General features: G+C 27.7%; 6 protein-coding genes across 6 annotated transcripts; 3 read left to right on the top strand and 3 right to left on the bottom strand.

Moving 5' to 3' along the window:
• Positions 1-516: 516 nt before the first annotated feature.
• On the top strand, positions 517-8,238 carry PGO_111990 (eukaryotic translation initiation factor 2-alpha kinase; the record flags this gene model as incomplete). The annotated part of the gene is made up of 1 exon (XM_028688537.1): positions 517-8,238. The coding sequence occupies one exon, from the start codon at positions 517-519 to the stop codon at positions 8,236-8,238; it is 7,722 nt and encodes a 2,573-aa protein (XP_028544338.1).
• Positions 8,239-10,069: 1,831 nt separating this feature from the next.
• On the bottom strand, positions 10,070-12,717 carry PGO_111980 (ethanolaminephosphotransferase; the record flags this gene model as incomplete). The annotated part of the gene is made up of 11 exons (XM_028688536.1): positions 10,070-10,312; positions 10,544-10,638; positions 10,795-10,851; positions 10,997-11,070; positions 11,263-11,331; positions 11,446-11,534; positions 11,647-11,757; positions 11,879-11,941; positions 12,042-12,137; positions 12,249-12,389; positions 12,583-12,717. The coding sequence occupies 11 exons, from the start codon at positions 12,715-12,717 to the stop codon at positions 10,070-10,072; spliced, it is 1,173 nt and encodes a 390-aa protein (XP_028544337.1).
• A 2,183-nt stretch (positions 12,718-14,900) lies between these two features.
• PGO_111970 (hypothetical protein, conserved) lies at positions 14,901-17,275 on the top strand (the record flags this gene model as incomplete). Its single annotated transcript, XM_028688535.1, has 8 exons — positions 14,901-14,972; positions 15,315-15,417; positions 15,556-15,637; positions 15,782-15,981; positions 16,237-16,498; positions 16,621-16,695; positions 16,777-16,865; positions 17,040-17,275. 8 exons carry the CDS (start codon positions 14,901-14,903, stop codon positions 17,273-17,275), a joined length of 1,119 nt encoding a protein of 372 aa, XP_028544336.1.
• Positions 17,276-18,035: 760 nt separating this feature from the next.
• On the bottom strand, positions 18,036-18,935 carry PGO_111960 (hypothetical protein, conserved; the record flags this gene model as incomplete). The annotated part of the gene is made up of 1 exon (XM_028688534.1): positions 18,036-18,935. The coding sequence occupies one exon, from the start codon at positions 18,933-18,935 to the stop codon at positions 18,036-18,038; it is 900 nt and encodes a 299-aa protein (XP_028544335.1).
• A 1,020-nt stretch (positions 18,936-19,955) lies between these two features.
• PGO_111950 (hypothetical protein, conserved) lies at positions 19,956-21,790 on the bottom strand (the record flags this gene model as incomplete). Its single annotated transcript, XM_028688533.1, has 5 exons — positions 19,956-20,036; positions 20,206-20,269; positions 20,372-20,544; positions 20,719-21,417; positions 21,641-21,790. 5 exons carry the CDS (start codon positions 21,788-21,790, stop codon positions 19,956-19,958), a joined length of 1,167 nt encoding a protein of 388 aa, XP_028544334.1.
• Positions 21,791-23,124: 1,334 nt separating this feature from the next.
• PGO_111940 (hypothetical protein, conserved) lies at positions 23,125-24,774 on the top strand (the record flags this gene model as incomplete). The annotated part of the gene is made up of 1 exon (XM_028688532.1): positions 23,125-24,774. One exon carries the CDS (start codon positions 23,125-23,127, stop codon positions 24,772-24,774), a length of 1,650 nt encoding a protein of 549 aa, XP_028544333.1.
• Between the last annotated feature and the right edge of the window lie 370 nt (positions 24,775-25,144).

Here is a 25,144-nt window from a genome sequence, read left to right as displayed (position 1 = left end):
AATGTATATGCCTTTTAGATATACTAATTAAGGAATATTTACAAATACTATAAGTTGTAAGTGTCTCATTGAATTGTATACATTTACTTTTTAATGATCACGTTAAATATATTAGAGAAAATAAAAAAAATATTTTTTAGAATGAAGGATGCGCAAGATTTATAAAATCAAGAAAAAACATATAAAGAAGGAAGATATAATAAGAAAGATCTACTTAAATAGTTTTGAATGCATAAGAATTTTTCCCCTTCATTTTATTATATAAATATTTTAAATGAATTTTGAATAAATTAAAAAATATAAGTTTCCCCCACTTTTTTTTTTTTGCATATATTTTTTTGTTTTTTTTAAAAATAATATATATGATTACTTTTATATGTAAGAAAATAATGATGCCTTAAGGAATATTCATCTTAGTATCATATATTATTTTATTAAAGGGTATACGGAGATAATATATATGGTATTATAAAAATATATATACTTAATGAGAAATATGACATTGAACGCATTAGAATGAGTTATTACAATTATTTAAAAAAAAAAATTGACTTGAATAATGATGATAAATATGATAATGTAGAAATGGCACAAAGTGAGAATTATAAAAAATTTGCTTATCCTTGTGAGATTTGCAAACATGGAAATAGAAATACCCTGAATGATCTTCATGATGTTAACACGAAGCGGATAAGAAAAAATAGAAGTTTAACAATTGAGGGAAAGAGGAGAAACAAATTTAGAGGAAGAAATGTGCAAAACTATGCGTTTAAAAATGAAATGAATGAAGTGATTTTATCCAACTTGAAAAATATCTTTGAAAAAATGTCAAGCATAGAACAACTGACAAATATGGGGAATTATATAAATATGAAAAATAATACTAAAAAATTCGATCATGTAAATTTGAAAAGTAGATCTAGTAGAACCATTCACTTGAGCAAAAAAAATCGTTCACGTAGTGAGGTCAAATTATGTATCCCTATATCTTCAAACAGAATGGATATCAGTCTATACAACAATAAACTGAATAATGATATGTTCAAATCTGTATATGAACTGTCTTCAGATAATTACTATAGAGCTAGCAGTGACAGTGAGTATTATCCGAAGAACAATGCATACAACAGTAACTCATGTAATTATAATTTACATGGAAGTGATGATAACCTTTGTTATTTTAGTAGTGCATACGATCAGATAAGTTTAAAAGGTTCCAATAGAGAGACTCACCATTGGGATGATAAAATTGAAAATTGGGAAGAAATAAAAAGTGAATACACGGATTGTTTGCCATATTCCCCTATACATGGCAATTCAACCTCTCTTAAATATAGGACTATTTTTAAAAGGATTCTGAAAGAAGAAAATGGTAGGGATGCATTTAAACAGAATGTCTCAGATGGTGAAAAGAAAGATTCTTATGAGGATATAATTATAAGTAAGCAAGATAACATAGATTTATCCCACGGTACCGGAATCCATGGTAAATTTCAAATTTTTGATTTATTTGAAATGAAGCACTCATCTGAAAGTGAAAAAAAAGAGAATTCTGTTATATGCAAAAAGGATGAGGAAAATACCCTATTGAACAATCAAATGAATTTAATAAATAGTGAAGAAAATGTACGAACGGAAAATGATATAATTGTTGTAAAAGATGAAGAATTAAACAGCCCTAGGAATATGTTTCAGGATAGTAACAATTTAGGAAATAAGAATTTACTATTCCAATATGAACCTAATAAGAGTATAAACATGAACGATATTAACTTAGCGAGATATTACAGAGATAAATATTTCCATGGTCAGTACAAATATGATGAATCTATATTTATTTACGATCTCATAGTATTGGACATATCTGGGTATATATACAAAGTTTCGACCGATGGAACATATTATTGGAAATATAAGGTTGTTAATAATATACAAGATTATGTAAGTTTTGGGGAGAGTAAAAAAAGGAAAGAATATTACAAATCAATTAAGAATGAACCGAGACTTGATCCCTCATTTAAAGACATTTTAGCAAAAAATGAATGCAACAAAAATGATAAATTAAAATTAAAAGCAATGAAGAAGTTATACCCAAGTAATATTTTTGATCTAAACAAAATAAATTCCTCAAAAAATGTTGAATTAAATAATAATGAAAAAATGATTAAAAATTGCACCATGGGTAGGGGAAAAAAGCATGCATATAATGATCTTGATGATAATGAAAAACTGGAAAAAAATAATAAAGGGACGAAAAGATTGCTAGCAAGCTATAGTGGGGATTTATTTTACATTAATGAAAACAATAAAGCCATGGCGTTAAATATTAATATCAAAGATGTTGTTAATAATTCACCTTTTAAATCGCCATTATTCCCAAATATTGTCTTTATGGGATCCAGGCATTCAAGCATCATTAACTTGGATTATGACACAGGAGATCTCATAAAAAAATATGATGAAAGTCTAGAAGACTTACTCCTAAAAAAAGAGAAAAAAACAATACCCCACAAGAACATAAAATTTTTAAAAAATGCCTCCACAAGAAAGAGGGATGAATTTCTCTTAGAAAACGAATTTGTAGGTGAGTGGAGTGATGCGGACATATCCACCAATCAGAAGGGAGAAAATGAGGACCAAGACTCGCAGGATGAGGATGAACGTATTTATAGCGATGATGATAACAGTGGCAAGTATGGACATAATAATGACGATAATGTCGACAGTGGCGATAATGGCAATAATGTTTATAATGACGATAATGGAGACCATTACAACAGCAGTACTAATAACCATGCCATTAAGCGGGGATTCATATTAGACGAACATAGCACAAATGAAAACGATGGTCTTCCAGGTGAGCATGAAGATAACATCATAAAACATGAGGAAATAATTGAAAAAGAACAGAATAATAATAGTATAATTAATATTAAGCATGAGAGAAGAAGAAATAAACCCTTTTGGAGTGATGAAGAAATCAGAACATTAGCCGATTCGGGTCATGTATTAAATGATTACCTTGTGCAGAATGAGTATTACAAATATACCCCTAAAAATAAGTACACGCTTGTTAGCAATTATAATGAGAAAACAAATAATGAAAAAAGAAAATATAATTTAAACGTTTTACAAAAAAACGTAAGGGAAAGAAAAAATGTTTTATTCAAAAAACTCTTTACGAGTTTGAATAGAATGAATTCACTAAACAAACGTTCGGAGAACAGTAACATTTTAGATATAACAAGAATGAGGAGAATAGATCCCCAAAAAAAAAGAAAAAAAAAAAAGTGGAAGAAAAGAACAGAAAAAAAACAATTACAAATAAGTATAATTAAATGGATTATAAAAGCTGTAGATGAAAATTCATTAAAAAAAAAATGGATTACAACCTGGGTTGATGTTGGATCTATTTTTATAACGGATAGTCACAAGCAAGATGTTTCGTTCATTAATTCACTTATCGAACTTGTAGGGAACAAATTGATTCTGCGCCCTCTTGAAATAGATAAAATGGGAAAGTTGTACAACATTACGAAAAACATAAATACCGAACCAGAAGAGGAAATAGACTTCATGCAGAAGAATTATGACGAGGGTGTGGGGAGTGATGAAAGAAGCAATTTGGGTAGGGACTTGAGAAATGATAAGAGAAAAATAGTGGGAAACAGTGCAAAAAAGCCATTGAATCAAGAAAGCTCAAATGTAAAGTCCAAAATTTTTATTTTCTCAGAAGTTGTATCATCTGTTTTCGCCCTGAGGTATAAACACACTTCCAACATTTTTACGCTAGACTTGATAATGAAACAGAATAGCAAAATGTTTCCAGATTATGAGAATGTGCAAGGTTTCAATTATAATTCCCTAAACTTTAAGAAAGATAATGCTCTACTTTTACCCTTTTCATCTAGCGAATTTGTGAAACATAGCGATGAAAAAACATCATGTAATTTTGATGAAAATATAAATTATGGGAAAAAATTATTGCACAGAATAAATAACATATCCGTAAGTATAACATCCATTGAGAAGGATATACGACATCTTCTCTCAAATATAATTTTTATTTTTGATAGAAATAAAAAGATACCCATAAATTATATTTATAAAATGAAAAGTCTTATACGAAAATATCAAAAGACAAAGGAACAATTTTTATTTTATTTACCAGGGGTAAATAATAGGAAGCATTTAAGCTATTCCTATTACAATGATACTTATGGAAAACAGATATATGGGGGGGGAAGATACATTGGTGGATATAATGGTAATTATGGTGGGAATTATAGTGGAAAAAATGGAGCTGGCTGGGGTTATGGGGGTCCCATACATATTTGTGAATATATAAATAAATTCATAGATATGTATTTTGAAGAAAATGAAATATGCTTTGATTATTGTTCTATGCTAAATATATGGGACAAAATATTCAATAATTATGTTAGTCAAGATGATTGCTTATTATTATCAAATTTGTATAGAGTTGTACAAAATGCATTTGCTTTTAACAACAGAGATTTTAATCATCTAAATGATGGAGAATACATGTTATCAGACAATGCAAATTTTTTAATTAAAAGGAGAAAAAAAGCATTTGGTTACTCTACAGGTCAAGATCTAAAAGAAGTTTCCACATTGAAATATAAGAAAGGATGGTACTGGAACATTTTTTATGCCATGATGCTAATATTTGTTGTTCCTTTTGTATTTGTCTATAGAATGTTTAGAAAAAAAAAAAGCAATGATAACAACAGCAGTAAGGCCATTATGAAAAACAAAAAATTAAAAGATTATGATGATGAATACAGAAATGATCAGGATTTTCTGAATATAAAAAATCGCCTGCTACGTGATGATCACGTAAAATTGAAGAATTTGATAGTGGAAAAAGACTATGTGGATTTGTCTCAAATTGAACTAGATATGAACATCAAAAGAGAAATATTGAAAAAATTGAAAGAACTAAAGCAACAGCCAACACTAATTGATATTTTAGCTAAACATGCGAGAGATTCAGATAGTGATAGCAAATTTTATGATATCAACGAAGGAAAATATAATTTAAATTCCCCAAATTATTGGGATGGATCTTCAAAATATAGCTTACCAAACATGTCCATTACGAACTTGAGCAGAACAAAATCAGGTGAGGCCAGCCAAGCAGATACCATTGGTACGAATATGTTTTATATGTATAGAAGAAGAGCTGCTTCACAAGATGTAATTAAGAAGAAATCCTTTATTGTAAAAAATCGAATTCGAAGTAGTTACAAACTAGGAAATAGGTATTACAAGAAGAATTATACTGATAATGAAAAGGACAAAAAACAAAACCATTTAAAGGACAAACACATTACTGAAAAAGATTTCGATAAAAGCGATTTTATTAATTTCCTCACCAACTTTAATAAAAAATTTATGAAAAAAAATTCTCTAGTGGATCACCTACTAAAAATGAGTAAAACAGAGGTAGACACAAGTAAGTATAGTAACCCAGAAAATAGTAACAGTGATAAGGATTACCTAAGTCATTCAGAAAATTTAAATAAAAATGAAAAGAACGAAGGTGAAAATGTGAAGGATTCAGGGAAAAAACATGCAATGAGGAAGTATCACAATGAAGAAAATAAAATAATCGAAGAGAAAAAAAACAAAAACAAATATTCTAAATATGTGGAAAATAACAATGGTTATGTCGTCAATACACTTAAACAGAATAATCCAATTAAGAACAAATTAGATAACAATGGTAATAATAATGAAAAAATTAATAACAAGAATGCAAGTGCACGAAATTTATCTATAATTCAAAGATCTCATATTCCATATGATGCTCCATTGGCTGATTTTTTAGAAAATGGAAGATTTATGAGAACATTTGAAAATATCTCTTTGATAGGACAAGGTGGATTTGGCTCCGTATACAAAGTATCGCATAGACTGGAGCCAGGTTCTCCAACATATGCTGTTAAGTTTATTTATTTAAAAGTAAGTTCATTAGATAACGTAAGCTCCAGAAGATATTTTCGTGAAATTGCAGCAAATAGAGATATCTACAGTAAGCATGTTGTCCGCTATTATACATGGTGGTGTGAAGAACCACAATTCCTGCCTATGCATGTGATGCCTAAGGAAATTCAAAATTTAGTTAAAAAGAATAAAGATTCTTTTAAAAAAATGTATAATAAAAGCAAAAAAAATGATGGCCCCATAGATTATGAAAAATTATCATCTTGGGAAAATAATAATCGTGATTTAAAAAACTTTAAAAAAGTTATTAAGAAAAAAAATGAACGCAGTTTAACATTTTATAGTGATAATGATGGATTAAATTCGAGAAAAAATGATAACACGAAAAAAAAAAGATTTTTAAGTGACAAAAACTTTTCTGATAACATTTATACTAACGCAAATACTAAAAATAAAATAAAGAAAAAAAAAAAGAAAAAAAAAATTATATATAAAGAAAAACAAAATGTTAATCGAAAAACTCGAAATCAGAATTACCTTATCCCAAATGATAAGATTAATCCTTCTTCTATTAATTCAAGTTTCCAAGAATATGATCCATTTGATTGTGGTTACCTAAGTGAGGAAGATAGAGACTTGATTGTTTTTGCTGACAACGATGAGCCGAACATATGTAATGAACAGCAGATCCGAATGGAAAATGATGATAGGAAGAAGAAAACCCAGGATAACAATAGTGAGACATATTCTGCCACTAATAACTTGAAGAATGATAATGATATACAGTCCAATAAGTGCCAAACGGATACTACATCGAATTGGAAAGGCAATGAAAATGTCACATATGGAGACGATATAGGCAGAGATAGAAACGATGCTGAAAATAAAGAAAAAAAAGAACAATCTCACTTGATGCCAATTTCACATATTGAGACCAATATACAATGTAGCAATGTTAACGATGATACATCAATCAAAAGGGTTTCTGAGGGGGTTGAGGCAGGGGAAAAGAAAGCACATATAACGAATTCGAATAAACAACACGAAGGGCTGATGGATAATAAGAAAATAATTAGAGAAGACGAAAGATCCCAGAAGAAAATGAAAAATTGGAAGGAAGAAGGTTCCCAAAGCATGGATGAAAAACAATCAGTGGATTCCAAGAGGGAAGAAAAAGAAGAAATTAATTACAAAAATAAGGAGAAAATAAAAAATGTAGAAGAATTGGGTTTTAAGGAAAATGTTGACAGAATAAGAACTTATAAGAAAAAAAATATGGCTCCCGAATTTTCCATTGTGTTACTACTTCAAATGGAGTTATGTAAGGGTTATACACTTCGCAAATGGTTAGACAGATCAACAAGAAGCGATAAGCCTTTGCATTTTACCTATCGAGATAAAAATATGAACCATCCATTAGAGTTCGATTTATTTAAACAGCTAATTAAAGGTTTGAAGGATATTCATTCCACGTGTTTTATTCACAGAGATTTAAAACCAGAAAATATTTTTGTGGATCCAGATACGTACACATTAAAAATTGGAGATCTAGGATTAGTGCGATTTATTGAAGAAAAAAAAAGAGAAAAGGATTTAAATACTATAGATGCTTTTAAAGATAATATTTACACTGATATTAACCAGAATACTATAACTAGTCAAATTTCACTAAAAGGGCAAATCATAGGAACTCCAGGATATACAGCTCCAGAGGGGGGTGCTCTATGTGATGAAAAAGCAGACATATACAGTGCTGCATTAATATTGTTAGAGCTATTGTGTCCTAGGTTTAATACCATAATGGAAAGATATAAAAGATTAAATGACTTTAGGAATTATTATGCAGTTCCAGATTATGTTAAAATTCATTTAAATCCATGGTATATTTTGATGCTACAAATGTCTAAACCAAATCCAGCAGATAGACCGTCGGCGGCAGATCTATATAGTAAAATAAAGGTGCTCTTGGATCCCCATTTATCAGATTTCGCGTTTAGTTTTAATGACATTAACGATGATGATGTTAACTATTACCCGTCTGTCGTAAGAGCGAATCCGATCAATGTTGATGGATATGATAATGACAACAATTTGAATGAGATTAAAACTAATAGCAATGGTATTGTTAGTAAAAAAAAAGATAAAGGTCATGCAGTTAATAGTAATCTTGATGATAAGTGTTATTCTAATAAAAATGCGGACAATCGTAATGACACATCCATTGGGAATAATAAGGAAAGGTTTGTAAATGGAACCAACTTTGAATAAGATAATTAAATTTTTATCAAGCCTTTTTTTTTTTTTTTTAATAATTTTTTGAATTGTTATGTCTATTTTTTGCACATTATTACTTTTTTTTTACTTTATTATTTTTTTTTTTTACTTTATTATTTTTTTTTACTTAATTATTTTTTTTTACTTAATTATTTTTTTTTACTTAATTATTTTTTTTTACTTAATTATTTTTTTTTACTTAATTATTTTTTTTTACTTTATTATTTCTTTTTGCTTTATTATTTTATTTTACATTATTTAATTTTTTCCCCTTTGTTTTGAGCCGCTCTTCTTTTTACCCGTATTTTTACATCCAACCATATATCTTTTTAATTAAATCATACACTATTAAATTGTGATGCCTTGTTATGATTTACATATTATAAATATATGTATATGTGTACATATATAATGCTAAATACACATGTAATTGCGTGCTTATACATGCAATATTGAATATCTCGTTTTTATTATTTGAATGACTACTCTCCTGAAAATTCCCCCATTTATCAGAGAGATCGGTCGATATATGTTTGGATTTCATTTCTTCCTATTTAAATTTTCTCCACTCTTGCAATTAAGACATAACGTTGTGTAATTTATTCATTGTTGTAACGAAATTTTATTTTTCCCTACCTCTAGTAATGTCATTTTACGTGTATGCCGCACGTTATTATTATTATTAATTTTTTATACCATTAAAAAATTTAGACTATATTTAAAAAAAAAAAAAAAAGAAAGCAAAGTAGAACAAAGAAAAGCAAGCTAATGCAATATGTTGTATGTGCCTAATTAATTAAAATTTTCCAGTTGTGCGAAGAGAAGCACAACTCAAAATGTTTATTAAAAAATTCTCTGTTTATTCGTTCAACGTGGTTATTTATACGTGTACTGTGAATATGTGTGCTTATGCGTAGACAATCTAAACCTCTTTTTGCAGTAGCAACAATGTGCAGCACTTTCGTTTTCCGAATATGCAGTGCGGTACTTTGAAATATTCATTACACATTTCATATATAAAATTTTTTTTTTTTTTTTTTTGAGTAAGAAAATTACCACAAACTCATATTTCTGATGTTTCAGATTCTATCGCATAGAAGAAATCGTTCAAGTATGCGAACCTGGTATATACTTGTAGCCTTAGCAAAAATAAGAAATTTGAAAACATATTGTCACTTTTAGAAGCATGACATGTTAAAACCTTGATATCGTTTCACGAAGCTCAGTTTGGTTTAAAATCCTTTATAAAATATTACATAACATCGATTGTTGATTATTCAACAGGTTATTTCATATTGTTTAGTAAACATAAGAAACACTTACTCACGACGTTATCCTCCCATTTCAAGGGAACGTTAATAAAGGAGAAATAAAATTTTGCATATACATATGAGATTATTTTGATATGACATCGCACATATATATCCAATAACTATTCACAAGACAACAAATGAGATGTATGAAATTAAGAAATGAAAGCTAGTGTTGTTATAAATCCTTTTCAATTATTTCATAAAGATACAAAGCTCATATGCCCAAGCATATGCATATACACTTATAAATACTAAATGTACACATTTTGCTAACTGTAAAAATTTCCTTTTCTGCCAATTTCAAAAAAAATCACATAAAATAAAAAAAAAAAAAAAAAAATGGAGATTTAAAATGGTATGGATTAAAAATATATATATTGCGCGCGCATATATACACAAGTATACATATTCGTGATAAAAATTAAAAAAGCCAAAGGTAAAAAAAGTTAACATGACAACATATATATATATACGTAGATTACATATATGTAGAGTGTGCATATCTTTTATTTTTATTTCTTTTTCTTCTTGTTAAACAAGAAAGTAATGTTGAGCTCTTTGCAAATGTTTCCTATTATAGTGTGTGCATAATCAAATAAATAAATTAAGCCGAATACCATCATGTAGTATAATATATAAGTTTCATTAAAAACAGCGTGCTTCAAAATGTGATGATTTATTCTGCGCTTAATAAATAATAAAGCAATGCAAAAATAGTAAAATATTATAGGTAAGGGCAAGAAATCCATTTTTGTCTGAAAAATATCAAGGCGAAAAAAAAAAAAAAATAAAAAGAAGTTAATCATGTGGCACGTAAAAGATAGCTATTATGAAACATAATTTTTTTATATTTTGTTCCATTTACACATCTGAATTATTATTACTATTTTTTTTTTTTAATAGTATATAATACAAAAACATTTTGTAGTACTATGGACACATATATACATATAAACTCATTGATTTTCAATAAAGTAAAAAATTACCTTTAGAACGGTGGACAAATTCATGTGTAATGTGTAAAAGGCTGAATGCAGTGCTATTACTGTATAGCAAATAAGTTCATTTTTGTTCGTTAGAGCTAAAAGAAGAAAAAAAAAAAAGGTGTACATATAATATGTACATACATGTTGTAACACAAAATGGTAATAATTTTGTAAAAAAAATATGTTTAACACTTTTGTTCTTTTTCGTGATAAATTTTTTTCTTTTTTTTTTTCCCAATATTTTAGCTTACTTGAATGATAAAAGTAGTACTGCAATAACATAAAAACGTAGAAAAATACCAATTGAACTGAGGAAAAAAAAAAAGAACGTGAGTGCGTAGTGTGTATTGGGGGAAGGCGGGAGGGGAGTAGGAAATTGTAAAATTTGTAAAATCACAATAAAAACATTACTAAAATAACATATATGTGTGCAATTAATTGATTATAACTTACTTGCTGCTTCTTTCTTCTTTTTCTTTGCCGTCTGCAATCCCATATATGTGCTTCTTGAAATCGAAAGTATAAGACTTATGAGGGAAAAAAAAGGAAAGTACATAATTAGTAAATTACGAACAAATTATCACAAATGCATAACATTCTTCCTTTGATATTAATTTTTTTGTAAATATATATACAGATATTTGTACGTAAGTTCATAACTTCAGATGATAAAATATAATGTCATTTTATTATTTCACATTTTTTATTTTTTTCCTTACAAAAAGAATACTGGGATTAAAATAATGTACGTCAATGATATGTTTAGGGTAGCTTTTCCCATATGTGTGCTGAATGGAAAAATATTATGAAAAGCGAGAATATAAAAAGTATTTGGAATAATATAATGGTTTTTATTTTAAGTAAAAAACAAAAGTGAATTTGTTTATTTTATATGTCCAAACCGAAGGTTTGCTGGCAAGATATTTTTCAATGATGTCTTCTCAAATAATCCCGATCCTTTTATTCCTCGAATAATACACAATGATATGACCTTCAAAAAAAGAAAAAAAATTAGCAACAAAACAAATATGTGTAAGTATAGAAAACTTGAGAATAAATGTAAAATTCTTTTCTAGTCTTTTGTTACTTTGTTTTCATTTTACCAAAACATGCGATTCTGTGATTCCTATTGAACCAAGGGATGTGTTGTAAACCTTCGTATAATGCTCTATCCATGAAAACATGAATGTTTGAAGATGAACCGCCGATAATAACTACAAACATGAAACATGAAAATTAATATATAAGACACATATTTGTGCTTGTCATTTTCGTTTCTTTTTTTATTTATTATTTTTATCTTCTTATATATATTTTATCCGGATTAAGCATTACGCAAAAAAAAACTAGTCCCTTAGGAATGCATGTCACTCTTCCAACAATAAAAATAAACAATGACTGAAAAAAAAAAAAGGAAGAAAAGAAGAAATGAATTATGCAACAACAATAATAATAATATACAATTATAACAGATTCGCAATTAGGAAAGTTCACATACTGATGTTATGGAGTCGCATCCGTGGTCAAACAGCTGCCCTAGAGGTGAACTCGTGTTTGTTCTTCGTGCTTGTTTTCCGTCCAGTGCATCAAATGTCTTGGGTGTAAAAATGAAAAGTGGGGATAAATTTAGAGATATATGGAAATAACGGTTGTGAATGAAAGAATGAGCTTAATTGTGGAGAGGCAATTTTTATTAAAAACTTACTTGATATAGAAACAAAAACAATCCTATGTATATGAATATGTAATCATTTTTCTTGTTGAACAGATCAAAAAGATACATAAGAAAAAATGCCACTGTAGAGCATAAGAACCCTAATAGTGTCAAGAAATTAGCTGTCATTGACTGAAAAAAAAAAGGGGGTGATAACGCAGGGAAAATCGTGTAATAAAAATGCCACATTTTGTGTTCATTAACATCGAGTGATATTGCTTAATAACAGGTTAACAACACAATCGTAACTATAACAGTGAATAAGCAGATGCAATCAAATAATTCAGTAGTAAATGTGAAAATTGAATGGTATGGATGTTATTACTTTTGGAACCAATTTTACACAAAGGTTCCAGTAGGCGTCAAATATGTTATCCAGTAGTGAATGTCCACCACTCTTGTATACATATGATTTACAGTTCGCGTAAACGCTTTTATTTAATTTTAAAAAAATCCCCATTTTGGTGAACACGAGCACAGATTACTTAAATATATATGCACGCTTAATTATTAATATACACAAAAATTAAAAAATGAAATATGCTGCAATATGTCACTTGAATAGATTTACATTTAACTTTCTCATTTTTCCATAAATCATGGAAGCGCTTTAAAAGAATGCACTGCTTAGGATTTTTTTAAAAGTATATTTTTTTTTTTTCCTTATAATATTTTCCTAATCATTTTGTTGAAACACTTTAGTTTATGTGTTTTTTTAAATATTCGACCTGAAAAATTTTTTTCCTCAATAGCAAAAATGCTTATTAAAATAGGAAAAAGGTATAACAATTACGAACAAGAAAAAAATTGCAAATTGTATATAATAATTATAAGTAATATGCATAAAAGGGAAGCAATTTTTGAACGGAAAAAAACAAAAATAGGCATAAAAAGCCCATGGTATATATTCGTTATATTACGAATACTTTTAATATATGCTTATATATATAACATAATGTATACACTTTTGTGCATATATATATATGCACCAAAAATACTTTTATATTCAAATACCTAAAAAAAAAAAAAAAAAAAAAAATTTTCGACGTGTAAATAAAAAAATAGCACAAATTTGTTTTTTTTAAATGGCCAGAATATATTAAGGACACTTTATTTCTTAAAACAATTTTTTCCTAATTACTAATAGTTAACACACTTTTTTTATTGAATGCCAATTATGGCAAATATTTCAAATATCATTATGTTCCATATATTTAGTTTCACTACACATTTGTATTTTACATTTGTGTTTCTTCCTATCCTTTTTTTTTTTTTTTTTTTTTTTGTTTGACCTTTTTAAAAATATATATTTTCGCAAAATGAAGAAGAGAGGACAACGCTCATTATACACATACTTGCACAGTGTACCCTGGTAAGCCATGTGCATATACACAATGAGCTGAATTGCAATGTAAAAGGTGAAACAAAAGCGATTTGTCACAATGTCATTTTGAATTGCAAGCAAGATAATTGTTCTAGGGATTTTTATAGCGTGCACGTACATGCGCAAATGTTAGTACATTTTGGTGTTTTTTTTTTTTTCTTTTTTTTATTTCGCCCCCTTTTGGTTTAAAAAGTGAAATGTATAATCAAACAGGTTTTACATTTAAATGGAAGTTTTTTCCACCTATATATTTAGGAAAATGAGAAATTGTTAAGATACATTATATGGTATGACAAGCACAGAAATCTCAGTTCGTTTTTCATGATTTGGTGGTAAAGAATTGTAAGCCATTAGCTAAGCTAAATATTTGGTATACATTTCCGTTTTCTTCTCATGTTACCTTATCTATTTTTGCCTTTAGTGGTCATTTAAAATATCCACTCACGTGGTTCATAAAAACACATTGTAGAGCTGTGTGTGAGCCCATTACTCTGCTATTAAATATGGAAGGCATTGGAAAACATGCATATTAAAGTATGTGTTTTATATCTTGCTGTTCTAACATTTAAACTTGTAAATAATTTCACCTAAGGTATTATAAAATTCTAAAAACATAAAATGTCGTTAACCAGCTTCAGTTTCATGTTGTTCTGTAAACATTTCGAAGCTGTAAGAGCATGCATTAACGTTTTCATAGGTGTACACTTTTGTTCTTAAAGGTAAAAAAAAAAATAAAATAATAATGTATAAAAAAAGAGGTTAATTTATTTGAAGAAACTTACAAAATATGAGATATTCTTAAAATCCGTCCTCTATCTCTTTTTTTTTTTTTTTTTTATTGTGCGTGTGTGTATGCACGTGCATTATAATAAAGGGAAGAAGGAGTAGCTCCTTAACTTGTGCAAGACGTGAAAAAAAATTAAAAAAAAAATATTAGCAATTCAAGGAAAATCTCACTAGGTACAACGAGTTTAACTCGCACTATTCATAAGCATATAAAGACATATATTATCATTTTTATGTTACCATTGTTTGTTTTATAATTTTTTTTTTTTTTCATTCTCCATTTTGATGAAGTAATTACAAAAATGGAATAACATTTATTTCTTCTTTTTTTTACATCCTTTTCTCATTACTTTATTTTCATTTGTATAATAAACATAAAATCATTTCCGAATAGAGGTCTACATGTACGAACTGTTTTAAAATGCATTATAAGGAATTGGTATGTAAACATACACAGTTATGCAGATATAAGCATGCCATATGTATGTGGCTTGCGAGTGGGAGTAAGAGAAAGTTCATTTGCAATTTCTCAAATTGCTAGTTATGTTTATTTTTAACAGCTCTACATTGATCATACATAATTTGAACACTTCTAAAAATCTTAGAAAATTAATTTATAAAAGAAAAGAGAATAAACAATTCTCATGATAAACCATCGTACAATTGTAAAATGATAGCCATATATACTATTTATTTATTTTTTTTTTTATTCGATTTGTTACTTATTTAATGTGTTGAGCATTTGAGAATTATATATTTTGCATATATATGGATAAAATAGATTGATGAGCATTTTCTACTAAGTATTTGCATACGTACACACATTGACTTATTCATTTCCATAACTACTAATATCCTTAGCATGTAAACCCTTTTATATATTGTAGACAAATGACTATTGCGAAGAAGAATCAAAAAATGTAGAAAATATTTCTTTTGCCACATATATACGTCTGTTGTACTGCTTTTCCTGCGTAGTATTTCTAATTGGTATGCTTCAATCCTTTCTCTGTCAAATAAATTAATGATCTAGTGTTGTACCTGTATGGGAATGTAAATAGCGCGCACTGGGGAATTCTCTGTGGTTGAACTTGAAGACACGATGATATTACTTTGTTTTTTTTATAGGTTTTTCATGTGTCACCATAGGAAATGAAGGAATTATCTATTTAATTTTCTCCTTTTTCCCTAGTTGTGTTTACCTATACTTGTTAAAAAAAAATATCACATTTTACTTCTTTGATATTTGGATTGCTATTATCTTCTATTGCACTTTCTGGCACCTAAAACGTGCATATATGTGTGTGTATGCTGTTATTTTATTTATTTATTTTTTTTTTTTTTTGCACCACAGGTTTAGAATAAAAATCAATAGAAGAATAAAATTTTTGCATGCTGTCGAAATGATATTGTATGGAGCTGTACCATCTATTGTTTTGGCCGGCACGTTAGAATATTTCTGTTCATTATTTTTTTTTCATTTCTGTTATATTTGTTTTGTGAAAGAAATAGGGGGATCTCTTTTACTTTTGTGTTCAATAGTGGTATTTTTTTGTAAGGATAAAAAAAAATTAAGCATATGAATTTAAATAGCATAAGAAAAAAGATTATTATTCTGCACAACCTTGATGCTTTTTTTCATTCATGTGGGTTCACAAAAGAAGATATTCTATACTTATTGCTCCAGAAACCGTCTTATGTGTTAGACACAAATTAATATACATATAAATGTAATTATTTGTCTAGATTTTCATACGTACCATTATATACGCTCACGCGCACATGCATACATGCATGCTCTATTTGCAGACTTCTTCCTGGTAGTGGCGTATGTAGAAGAATTTTCAAAAATCCTTCCTATGATTTTTGTTCAAATAAATGAAGACAAAAATAAAAGCGAATATATAGAATTATCCCTCGTTGATAACAAGTGCTTTTTAGATAAAAATGTACATAAAGAAGATGATGATGATGATTTTAGGAAAAAAGACCACATTATGGATAAATTTAAATATATTTATGCAAGTGACATATTAGAATATATATTTTTTTCCTTATGCTCATCTGCCGGGTTATTCTTTCGCCTTAATTAGAAACAGGAAATTTACGCGCTTGCCCATGTTAGTACATATATGTTTTACTAACTACTCTGTTTGATTCCTTCTTTTTCACAATTATTCCCCCATTTAACAGATTTTCAAGCACCGAAAACTTGCTTTACGCTACCCAGACGACAAAGCAGAACTTCTTATCAGTAATAGTACTAAGGTACGAAACAATATGCACGTGGTTTATTCATCTAATTAGAATTCTTTTTTATTTCTTTTTCTTTTTCTTTTTTTTATGCAGAAATATGATCTGTGTGTTGTTTCACATGTGTTGTTCAGGGGTAACTTCTTATTACATAGCCATCAGCGTTTTCCATAAAAGCAGAAAGGGTAGAACAATTTGAGACGTGTGAATGATATTTTAGAATAGGACACATATTACACCTACAAGAAAATGTTTCGTGTGTATAACATTCACATATTCATAAAAACGAAAAATTCTAATTGAGTCTCTATTTTTAACATTTTTTTTTTACTTTTATTTTTATGATTATATATTTACAGGTTACTTAGCAAAATTGTTGATCTTCTTGAGGCACCTATTTTTACCTGCCCTCTTTCACGCAGTATACGACTATTCCATATACTTCAGCACATTGAATATACATAAGTACCAAGTTTTTTTTTTGACCCTTTCGTTTACGTGCTGCTTTTTCTGCATGCTTTTGATCTTTTCCGTTATAGTAAAACACACCATGTACAAGGAACACGCATATGAAGATATGCAATTGAATGTGTAAGTGCATATCTACAAAGGTGCATGCTGCAGTCAAGAATATTTATGACATTTCCTTTTCTCAAAAATTTATTTTTATTATTATTTTATTTTTTACCTTATAATTAATAGAGTAGCAACACCTAATTCTTTGAGAATGTTTATTTATTTCTTTTTAATAAAAAGACTTCATTGTCAATTATGAAAATGTGATATTTATAATTGCTATATATTTTTTATTTTTTCTATTTGTCATAACAAATAACTCAGTTAAAACAGAAAAAAAAAAAGAAAAAAAAATGTTTAGTCGAACATGTTAAGCACGCTTACAAGTGTTTGCGAAGGGGAATTAAATATTTGCATAAAAAAAAAAGAATTTTCCAAGGTGAAGTAAAATCATGTAAAAAAAAAGTTTCATATTATTATTATCAATTTTGCGCGAAAAATCAGTGCAAAAGCAAAAAAAAAAAAAAAAAAAAAAAAAAATATAAACGTATGTAACAAATATAGTATGTGAATAAACAAGTTATAGTTACAACATTCATAACGTGTTTATGAATGACCTTTTTAAGGGAGTTACAAATGGGCTATGTTGGGTATGCATATATTTATTTGCATGCATATGCAAAGAAAAATTAAATGGAAGGAAAACATCCTGTCTTGTCATTTAAAAAATATAAATGGAAAAGTGGGGTAAATAAATAAACAGATGGATGAGCACTGATATGGATGGGTATAGGATGAAAAAAAAAATATTTTACTATCCACAACATGTGCACACAATTTTACATATCCAGGCTAAGATCCGTAATCACAATAAGTACTTTCCAATTTCCCGAATATTCGAATTGACCCAGTTTTAAAGCAAACCAACATTTATTATAAGGTACAACAATTTTAAATATACCAGCGTCATCTTTGTTATTCCTACATTCATTTAGAATACTTAAAGCTTTTGTAAAAGTTTTAATATATATTACTTTTCTTAAATTATATTTTTCATTATTATTATCATTATCATTTTTTGTCTTCTTGTCTATTACATTTTTTAGTACATAATTATTTTTTAATGTGGTTATGTTCTTCGTAGTTAATGAATCCATGAGAAAAATAATGTCACATTTTTTGTTTGTAACTTCAAAGTTTAATTCTATCTTGTCGGAATGAAATTTCGAATAGGTATTTAAAATTTTGCAGCATTTTTTTAACTTACAATTAATATAAAGGGCATATTTATTCATTTTTATGTTCGGAAATGATGTTAACGAAGGATTAATGATTTCTACTCCACATTCATATTTCTTTAAAGCGTCTGTCACACTACACTGATGCTTGAATAGTAATATGCATATTCCATTCTTTTCAAATAAATCAATAGTTATTTTGGTATTTTTTGATATATTCTTAAAAATGTCATATATCTGGAAAATATATACTAATATAATTATTTCATTGTTTGAATTACTTTTTAAAATAAAATTTTCATAAAACAAATCATTCATGCTGATTTTTATAAATATTTCCACATGTTTCTTTTCATTTCCAAATATGTATAAGTATTTCTCCGAAAATTTGAAGCATAAAAATGAGCTCTCAGTAGCAAAGGACGAAAATTCTTTCAGTCCTTTCAAAATGTAGGAAAAATACTCTAGGCTATCCTGCTTGAACTCTGCATGTAATTTCATTATAGGAAAACGAGAAAAAAAAAGAGGAGGTAAACAGTATGCAAACAGTATGCAAACCGTATGCAAACAGGAGAATGAGGAAAAAAAGGAATAAACTGGGACACACACACACATACACAAAAAAAAAAAAAAAAAAAAAAGATGATCCTTATTTCTTCCTATTTAATATTTATTCTTCTTTTGCAATTATTTTTTAATTATTCATAATATTGCTGTGAATATTGGGGAAGTTCGTTATATTCAGATTTCTTCTATTCTCATGTTATCTTTTTTTTTTCTCAATTGCCTAACATATATATATTCAATCATGTGTTTAATGATATAAAAAGATACAATCCATATTTGTTTTATCGTTGCATATAGTTCGCATGCAACCCTATTCTTATATAATGTTCTTGTTGGTATTTTTGTTCTCAATCTTCTTTTCATCAGGATTTTTTCACATGGATACTTTTCTTTTTTTTACGTACGCTTATGCAATGTTGCAGTGCTGCAAAATTCCTGTGGGTGCGTTTATTTATGGCCCACGTTTCCTTCTTTAATATTCTCTACTTAGTTGTCACATTTTTTCTTCTATTTTATTTATTGGCTTTTTTTTTTTTTTTTTTTTTTTAGGCTTTCTTTTTTCTATTTGTGCCTTCCTGCGATATCCACAAAAAGTTATATGTTTATTAATCAACGTTGTTATTAATTTTTTTTTTTTTTTTTTAATAGATGGTTATTAATTGCTCTTGTGGTAGAAAATTGAAATGAAGCAATGTTAAATAATCACATATGTATATATCCTCCATGCATGCACACGCGCAAACACATTCTGTATATCCACGATCTCTTACAATAATCGCGTGTATATAGAATTCCTTTATAGGCTTATGGTTTTCATATATTGAGAACAAAAAATTAGCGTTTTTCTTTTTTTCTTTTATTTTTGCATCATTTTACACGTAAAAATATCCACATAAAAAAAAAAAAAATCCTCTTGCAGATTAAGCTTCCTTGCATTATTTGCTGTTAAAATTCTTAGACAGATGATGATTTGTTTTTTTTCTTTAAGTATTCTTCTTCCAAGGTAATTAACTGACCCTTCCAAAATTCTCGTTCCTGTTTGTGGAAAAAATTATTATGTAAATGTTTGAGAGCTGTTGTTGTTAATGCCTCAAATGGGCAATATATGTTGAACATTAAAAAAAGTGCATGCGAAGAAGATAAACCAATTGACGGCTTCAGTTAAGTATAATATATTTTATATTTTTTCTGCGATATTCTTTACCTGTTTTAGTTTTTCAATTTTCTTTCTCAAATTTAGCAATATAGCGACATCGGTTCTTAAAACCCTATATTTAAAAAAGGAGAATAAAATATACAAAATTAAGGTGTAAACTTGTTAAAATAAGTAAAAGGATTCCTATAAATCTAATATGGTAATGTAATTGTACCCATATAAAAAGCAAATATTTTCGGTATAAATCGTTGGTTTATCAATGTTGTTCTCCTTTAAATAAGTGTCTAATTTGTCAAAATAAGAGATATCTATTTTAAGTTTTTGAAAAAAGTATCTAGCACTATATACATATTTTTCTTCCTTGTCTTCCTCAGGCAACTTGTTTATCTGTCAAGGGAGAAAGTTGTTATGAATATAGGTAAAGGAATAACAAAAATGCAAATATATATGGATGTGTGGGTAAATATATGATGGAAGAGGGGCATAGAAAAATGGCCCTATCACTTGATTATTTTTTAATCACTGCAAGGCTTTTTTTTTTTTTTTTTTTTCCCACAGTACCGGCACTATTTCTTCATTTGTTAACTCAAATTTCTTTTTTAATTTTTTCATATCAGAGGCCTTCTTCAGCTCCTGCTTAATTTTATTCTCAAACTTTTTGATGTTTTCCATTGTCATTTCTTCTAATAGGACATCCTTTTTAGATACGTTGTAAGTTTTGTGAATTAAATTTTTTCTTTCGATATCCGCCTCCATATTATACGTAAACTTTATGAGGGGATGTTTAGCTTTTCCTTCTTTTAATTTTAGAATATCCCCATTATTTTTAATTTTTTTCGATTCTTCTAATTTAATTTTTTGATCAAAGACATCTTCAATTACTTTCTTAGATACACTATAAAATCTATCTTTTATTTCTTCGATGGTTCTTTTATATTCTGCATCATATACATCGTATATAATAATAAAATGACATTCATATTTTTCACATAATTTAAATAAATAATCCGTTTCTTCCTTAGTCCATTTTGTGTTCATATGTTGTATTTCTTTGTCGTAAAATTCATCATTATATTTTATAATATTTATTTTTTTATTAAATTTTTCAAATGAATAATCATCCTCTATATTATTTTCATTAAACACATTTTTATCATTTTTATATCCAATTTTTTTCCATTTTTTTAGTATCAAATCGTCTTGTCTGCATTTGTTCCTGAAACTCACTAGTCTCCATATGCTAACACTTTTGTTGCTAAACTGAGAAAGGAAAATAGTTAGAAGTTTGTTATTAATTATTATTTGTGTGTGGCGCTTGTAATTTTTTTTTTTTTTTTTTTTTTTTTTTTTTTTTTACGAAATGGTGTTACATTATTGCATTTGCTAATATTGTGTGAATAGATTCGTATCTATCTTTACGTTATCATAAATGTGTGAAGCGTATAATTACATATGTAGATATAGATCTATGTATGCTATTTACATTTATAGTTTTTGATGATGTCGGGAGAGAAAATAGATTGTCATTTTCTTTTAGAAAGTCTAATTCTTTTCTGCTGTTTTTTTCTTTCTGCTTCTTTTTATTCTTTATTTTATCAATGCTGATACCTAGCATATCATATATGTTACTCATTTTTCGACCATGATATTTATTGAAAAGATAAGAAGATATTTGCGAGAAATGTAAAAAGCAGTGAGAAGTGGACAATATGAAATGTTAATTTTCTACGTAGAATCAATAAAGATAAGTGATCATTGCATTAACAAAAAAAAAAAAAAAAAAAAAAAAATGTCCAAACCAAACGAGAATACACTGATGTTAATTAATAAGGAAACGTGAATAAGCAACTAATTAGGAATCTTATACAAGCTTCTATTAAATAGAAATGAAAAAGAAAGAGAAAAAAAGCATAATTGCAAAGTATAAATGAGCAAAGAAATATGGCAAAATGTCATAAAAAATAGCAATCTAAATGGTTCTAAGTCATTATAAATGTAAGATGAACACATGAAATATAATCTGCTTGCATTGTAGAGTTACACGATTGTCCACATATCTACCCACTGTAATTTTTAATTCTACAATCAATCTGTACTTTTTTCACAAGAATTTTTTTTTTTCTCCTATATAATCAGGAAATAAATCACAAATGCATAATTACATATATTAGTGTAAGCAAATGCATATAAAAGCATAAGAGCTACATGGGTTATGTACCATGTATAACAGAAGAATATCTCATGTAACTTCAATTTATTTGCTAAAATGCTCGTATTGATTACACCTGCTGTTGAATTAGCAGGAGCAAAAAAAAAAAAAAGAAAAAAAAAAATACATATATATATATATACATATAAATGCATGGTAAATTAGCCCATTTAAGCGGAAAAAAAAATTAGATATTCAATAATACCAAGTTTCAATATTTAAAAATACTACAAAAATCCGCGAAACTATGGATTGATGAACACTTCTTGTTTGTATTTTTTCAGGTGAAAATGTTTCCATCACAGGCTAATAATACAACATAAGTTCGATAGCAAAAAAGGGGAAAAGTATATACTTAAATATTTTCATATATTTTTAGATAAGATATATGCTTGTGTTATGTGCTTTTCATAATATGTAACTGCATGGGTAGTAAAATAGCTATCTTTTTTTTGAAAATTCATCTTTTATAATTAGGTGCAAAAATAAAATAAAATAAAAACAAAAAGGAAAAAAAAAAATGGTATGTGAGAAATTTTTGAAAAGTGCTACAGAAGAAAAGAGAGAAAGCACATATATATGCACATAAATAAATAAAACCATCTTACAAACGTGTATGTTGGAATAAGTGAAAAACAGAAAAAGATGAAGAACAAAAAACACCTTCAAATAATTGAAAGATAGCAAGATGAAATATATCGAATGTAATGAAATAACATCATGGGATGTTGCTGACAATTTCATTAATCATCTTTTTGATGATTTCTATAAAAAAGTATCTCGTTTTCTGTGAAAAAAAAAAAAGCACCTTTATTCTAAGCGTAATAGGCAAATGTAACAACAGCCATATGACTAGCAATTACATTAGTTGCACATTTGACATTAAACAACGAAAATTTGGAGAAAAAAAAAAACAAACAAATTGTTTTTTAGTAAAAAATAAAGAGAGTTTGTCACTAAATAATAAGACACCACGTGTACTATGCGAATTTAATGTAGATGCAGACAAAAAAATACTTTTTCAGAATTTATTAAATTTCAATTTGGAAGATATACTAACCATTTTTAAGCTCTTGTTGCAATTAAAGAAAATAATTCTAAACAAATATAATAACAACATATCGCTTAAGATAAAAGAAGTGAACAAAAAAAGTAACTATTATAAAAGGACAATTCGTGCTTACATACCATTTTTTAAAAAGTATTTAGCAAGAAATAAATATGACGAAGACAGACTTTTAAATCTGTTTGGAAATCTTGAATTTGTCCCCCAAGCAAAGAAAATCGATAATACAACAAATTATGATAAAACTCGCAGTAGCGACATTTCTACCGAATATTTTATGAGAGATAGAGTGGAAGTGCGTTCCACATACGAGCGGAGGAAACAAAAATACACAATAGCATACATTTTGAAAAAAATTATACATAAGCTTAATCTAGAGATAAAGGCGAAATGCTATGAAAACAATGTGCGCGATAAATCGTTTTTATTTAAATTTTTTGTAAATAAGAAAAATTTTCATATTTTATCATTTTATAAGAAAATAAAAGGAGATTATTACTTATTCCGAAATGTTATGTATGTGCACTTAAATAGGAAACTGGTAAAAGACGTGGCTGTGGTAAACCTAATATCGAATAACAAGTCCTATTTCAAAATTAAAAAAAATTGTATACAACTCAATCCTTTTTATGTAAAATATTACTATAAATATCACCTCCATAAGTTTCTGCATTTATGTGAAGATTTGAATCAAAAGGGATATAAGAAGCTCAGCAAAGAAAACATAAGACATTTGTCGAAAATTGGGGTATATTCTATCACTCATGAGCAACGTGTACAGTGTAAATATTCTCGTGATGAGAATAGCCCAGTTCCATGTTATGGAACTAGCCAAGATGAAGCAGACAATAAAAATAGCTTAAAAAAAAATGCATCAACGCATTTGCAAAGTGACGATATAAATATTAAGGTGGTAAACATATTTTTGAATGGGAAATTTTCCTTTGCATTACCATTGGTCTTAACCTACAACATAAATAAAAAAAATTTCTATCTGAATAACCTGTTTTATCTGGATAGCATCAAATACGACTTGACCAGCATATCCCACTTTAGAGATATTTATTTTAATAATATAGTTTTTTTTCAAAGAAAGAATTTCATATACCTGAACAATGAAAATATAATCCTAAATAGTGATAACCTACATTTTGATCTAAATTATGTTCTACTATTTTATTTTTTGAATTTCAATGAACGGGAAAATTTATGCATACGACCTCATATAAATCCTACCTTTTGTTTTTATCCCCCCATAAGTCGCAAAAACAGTGAAAATTCAAAAATTATAAAAAGAATTGTTTATCGTCCTGAAAAGAATGTCCTTAATTTCGTTTTCTGAAATGTACAAATCAGGAAAAGATGATGAAAAGATGCACCATTTTGTGTCCCTTATTGTTGTAGAATTTTTCGTATCAGTTGGTTGTATGTGTGTGTGTGGGGTGGGGGTACTATGTTGAAAGAGTGGAAAATATATATTATTTTATTTTATTTTTATTTTTTTTTTATTTTATTTTTCTTTTTTGTCTCCATGTGGTATTCATGCTTGCAAACACATTAGCCAATTTATAAAAATTTCTTTTTTGATACATAACTGTCGCTTATAGCGAAAAACAAAAAAAAAACTTACACAAAATGAATAAGTGTATATATTGGTGGATGAACGGATAAATAAATATATATACATATATATTCATATATATACATTTTTA

This window comes from Plasmodium gonderi, assembly GCF_002157705.1.
Source record: "Plasmodium gonderi DNA, contig: Chr11, whole genome shotgun sequence".
NCBI lineage: Eukaryota > Apicomplexa > Aconoidasida > Haemosporida > Plasmodiidae > Plasmodium > Plasmodium gonderi.
Note: the sequence above shows the minus strand (reverse complement) of the source record. Positions and strands in the feature narration are given on the sequence as shown.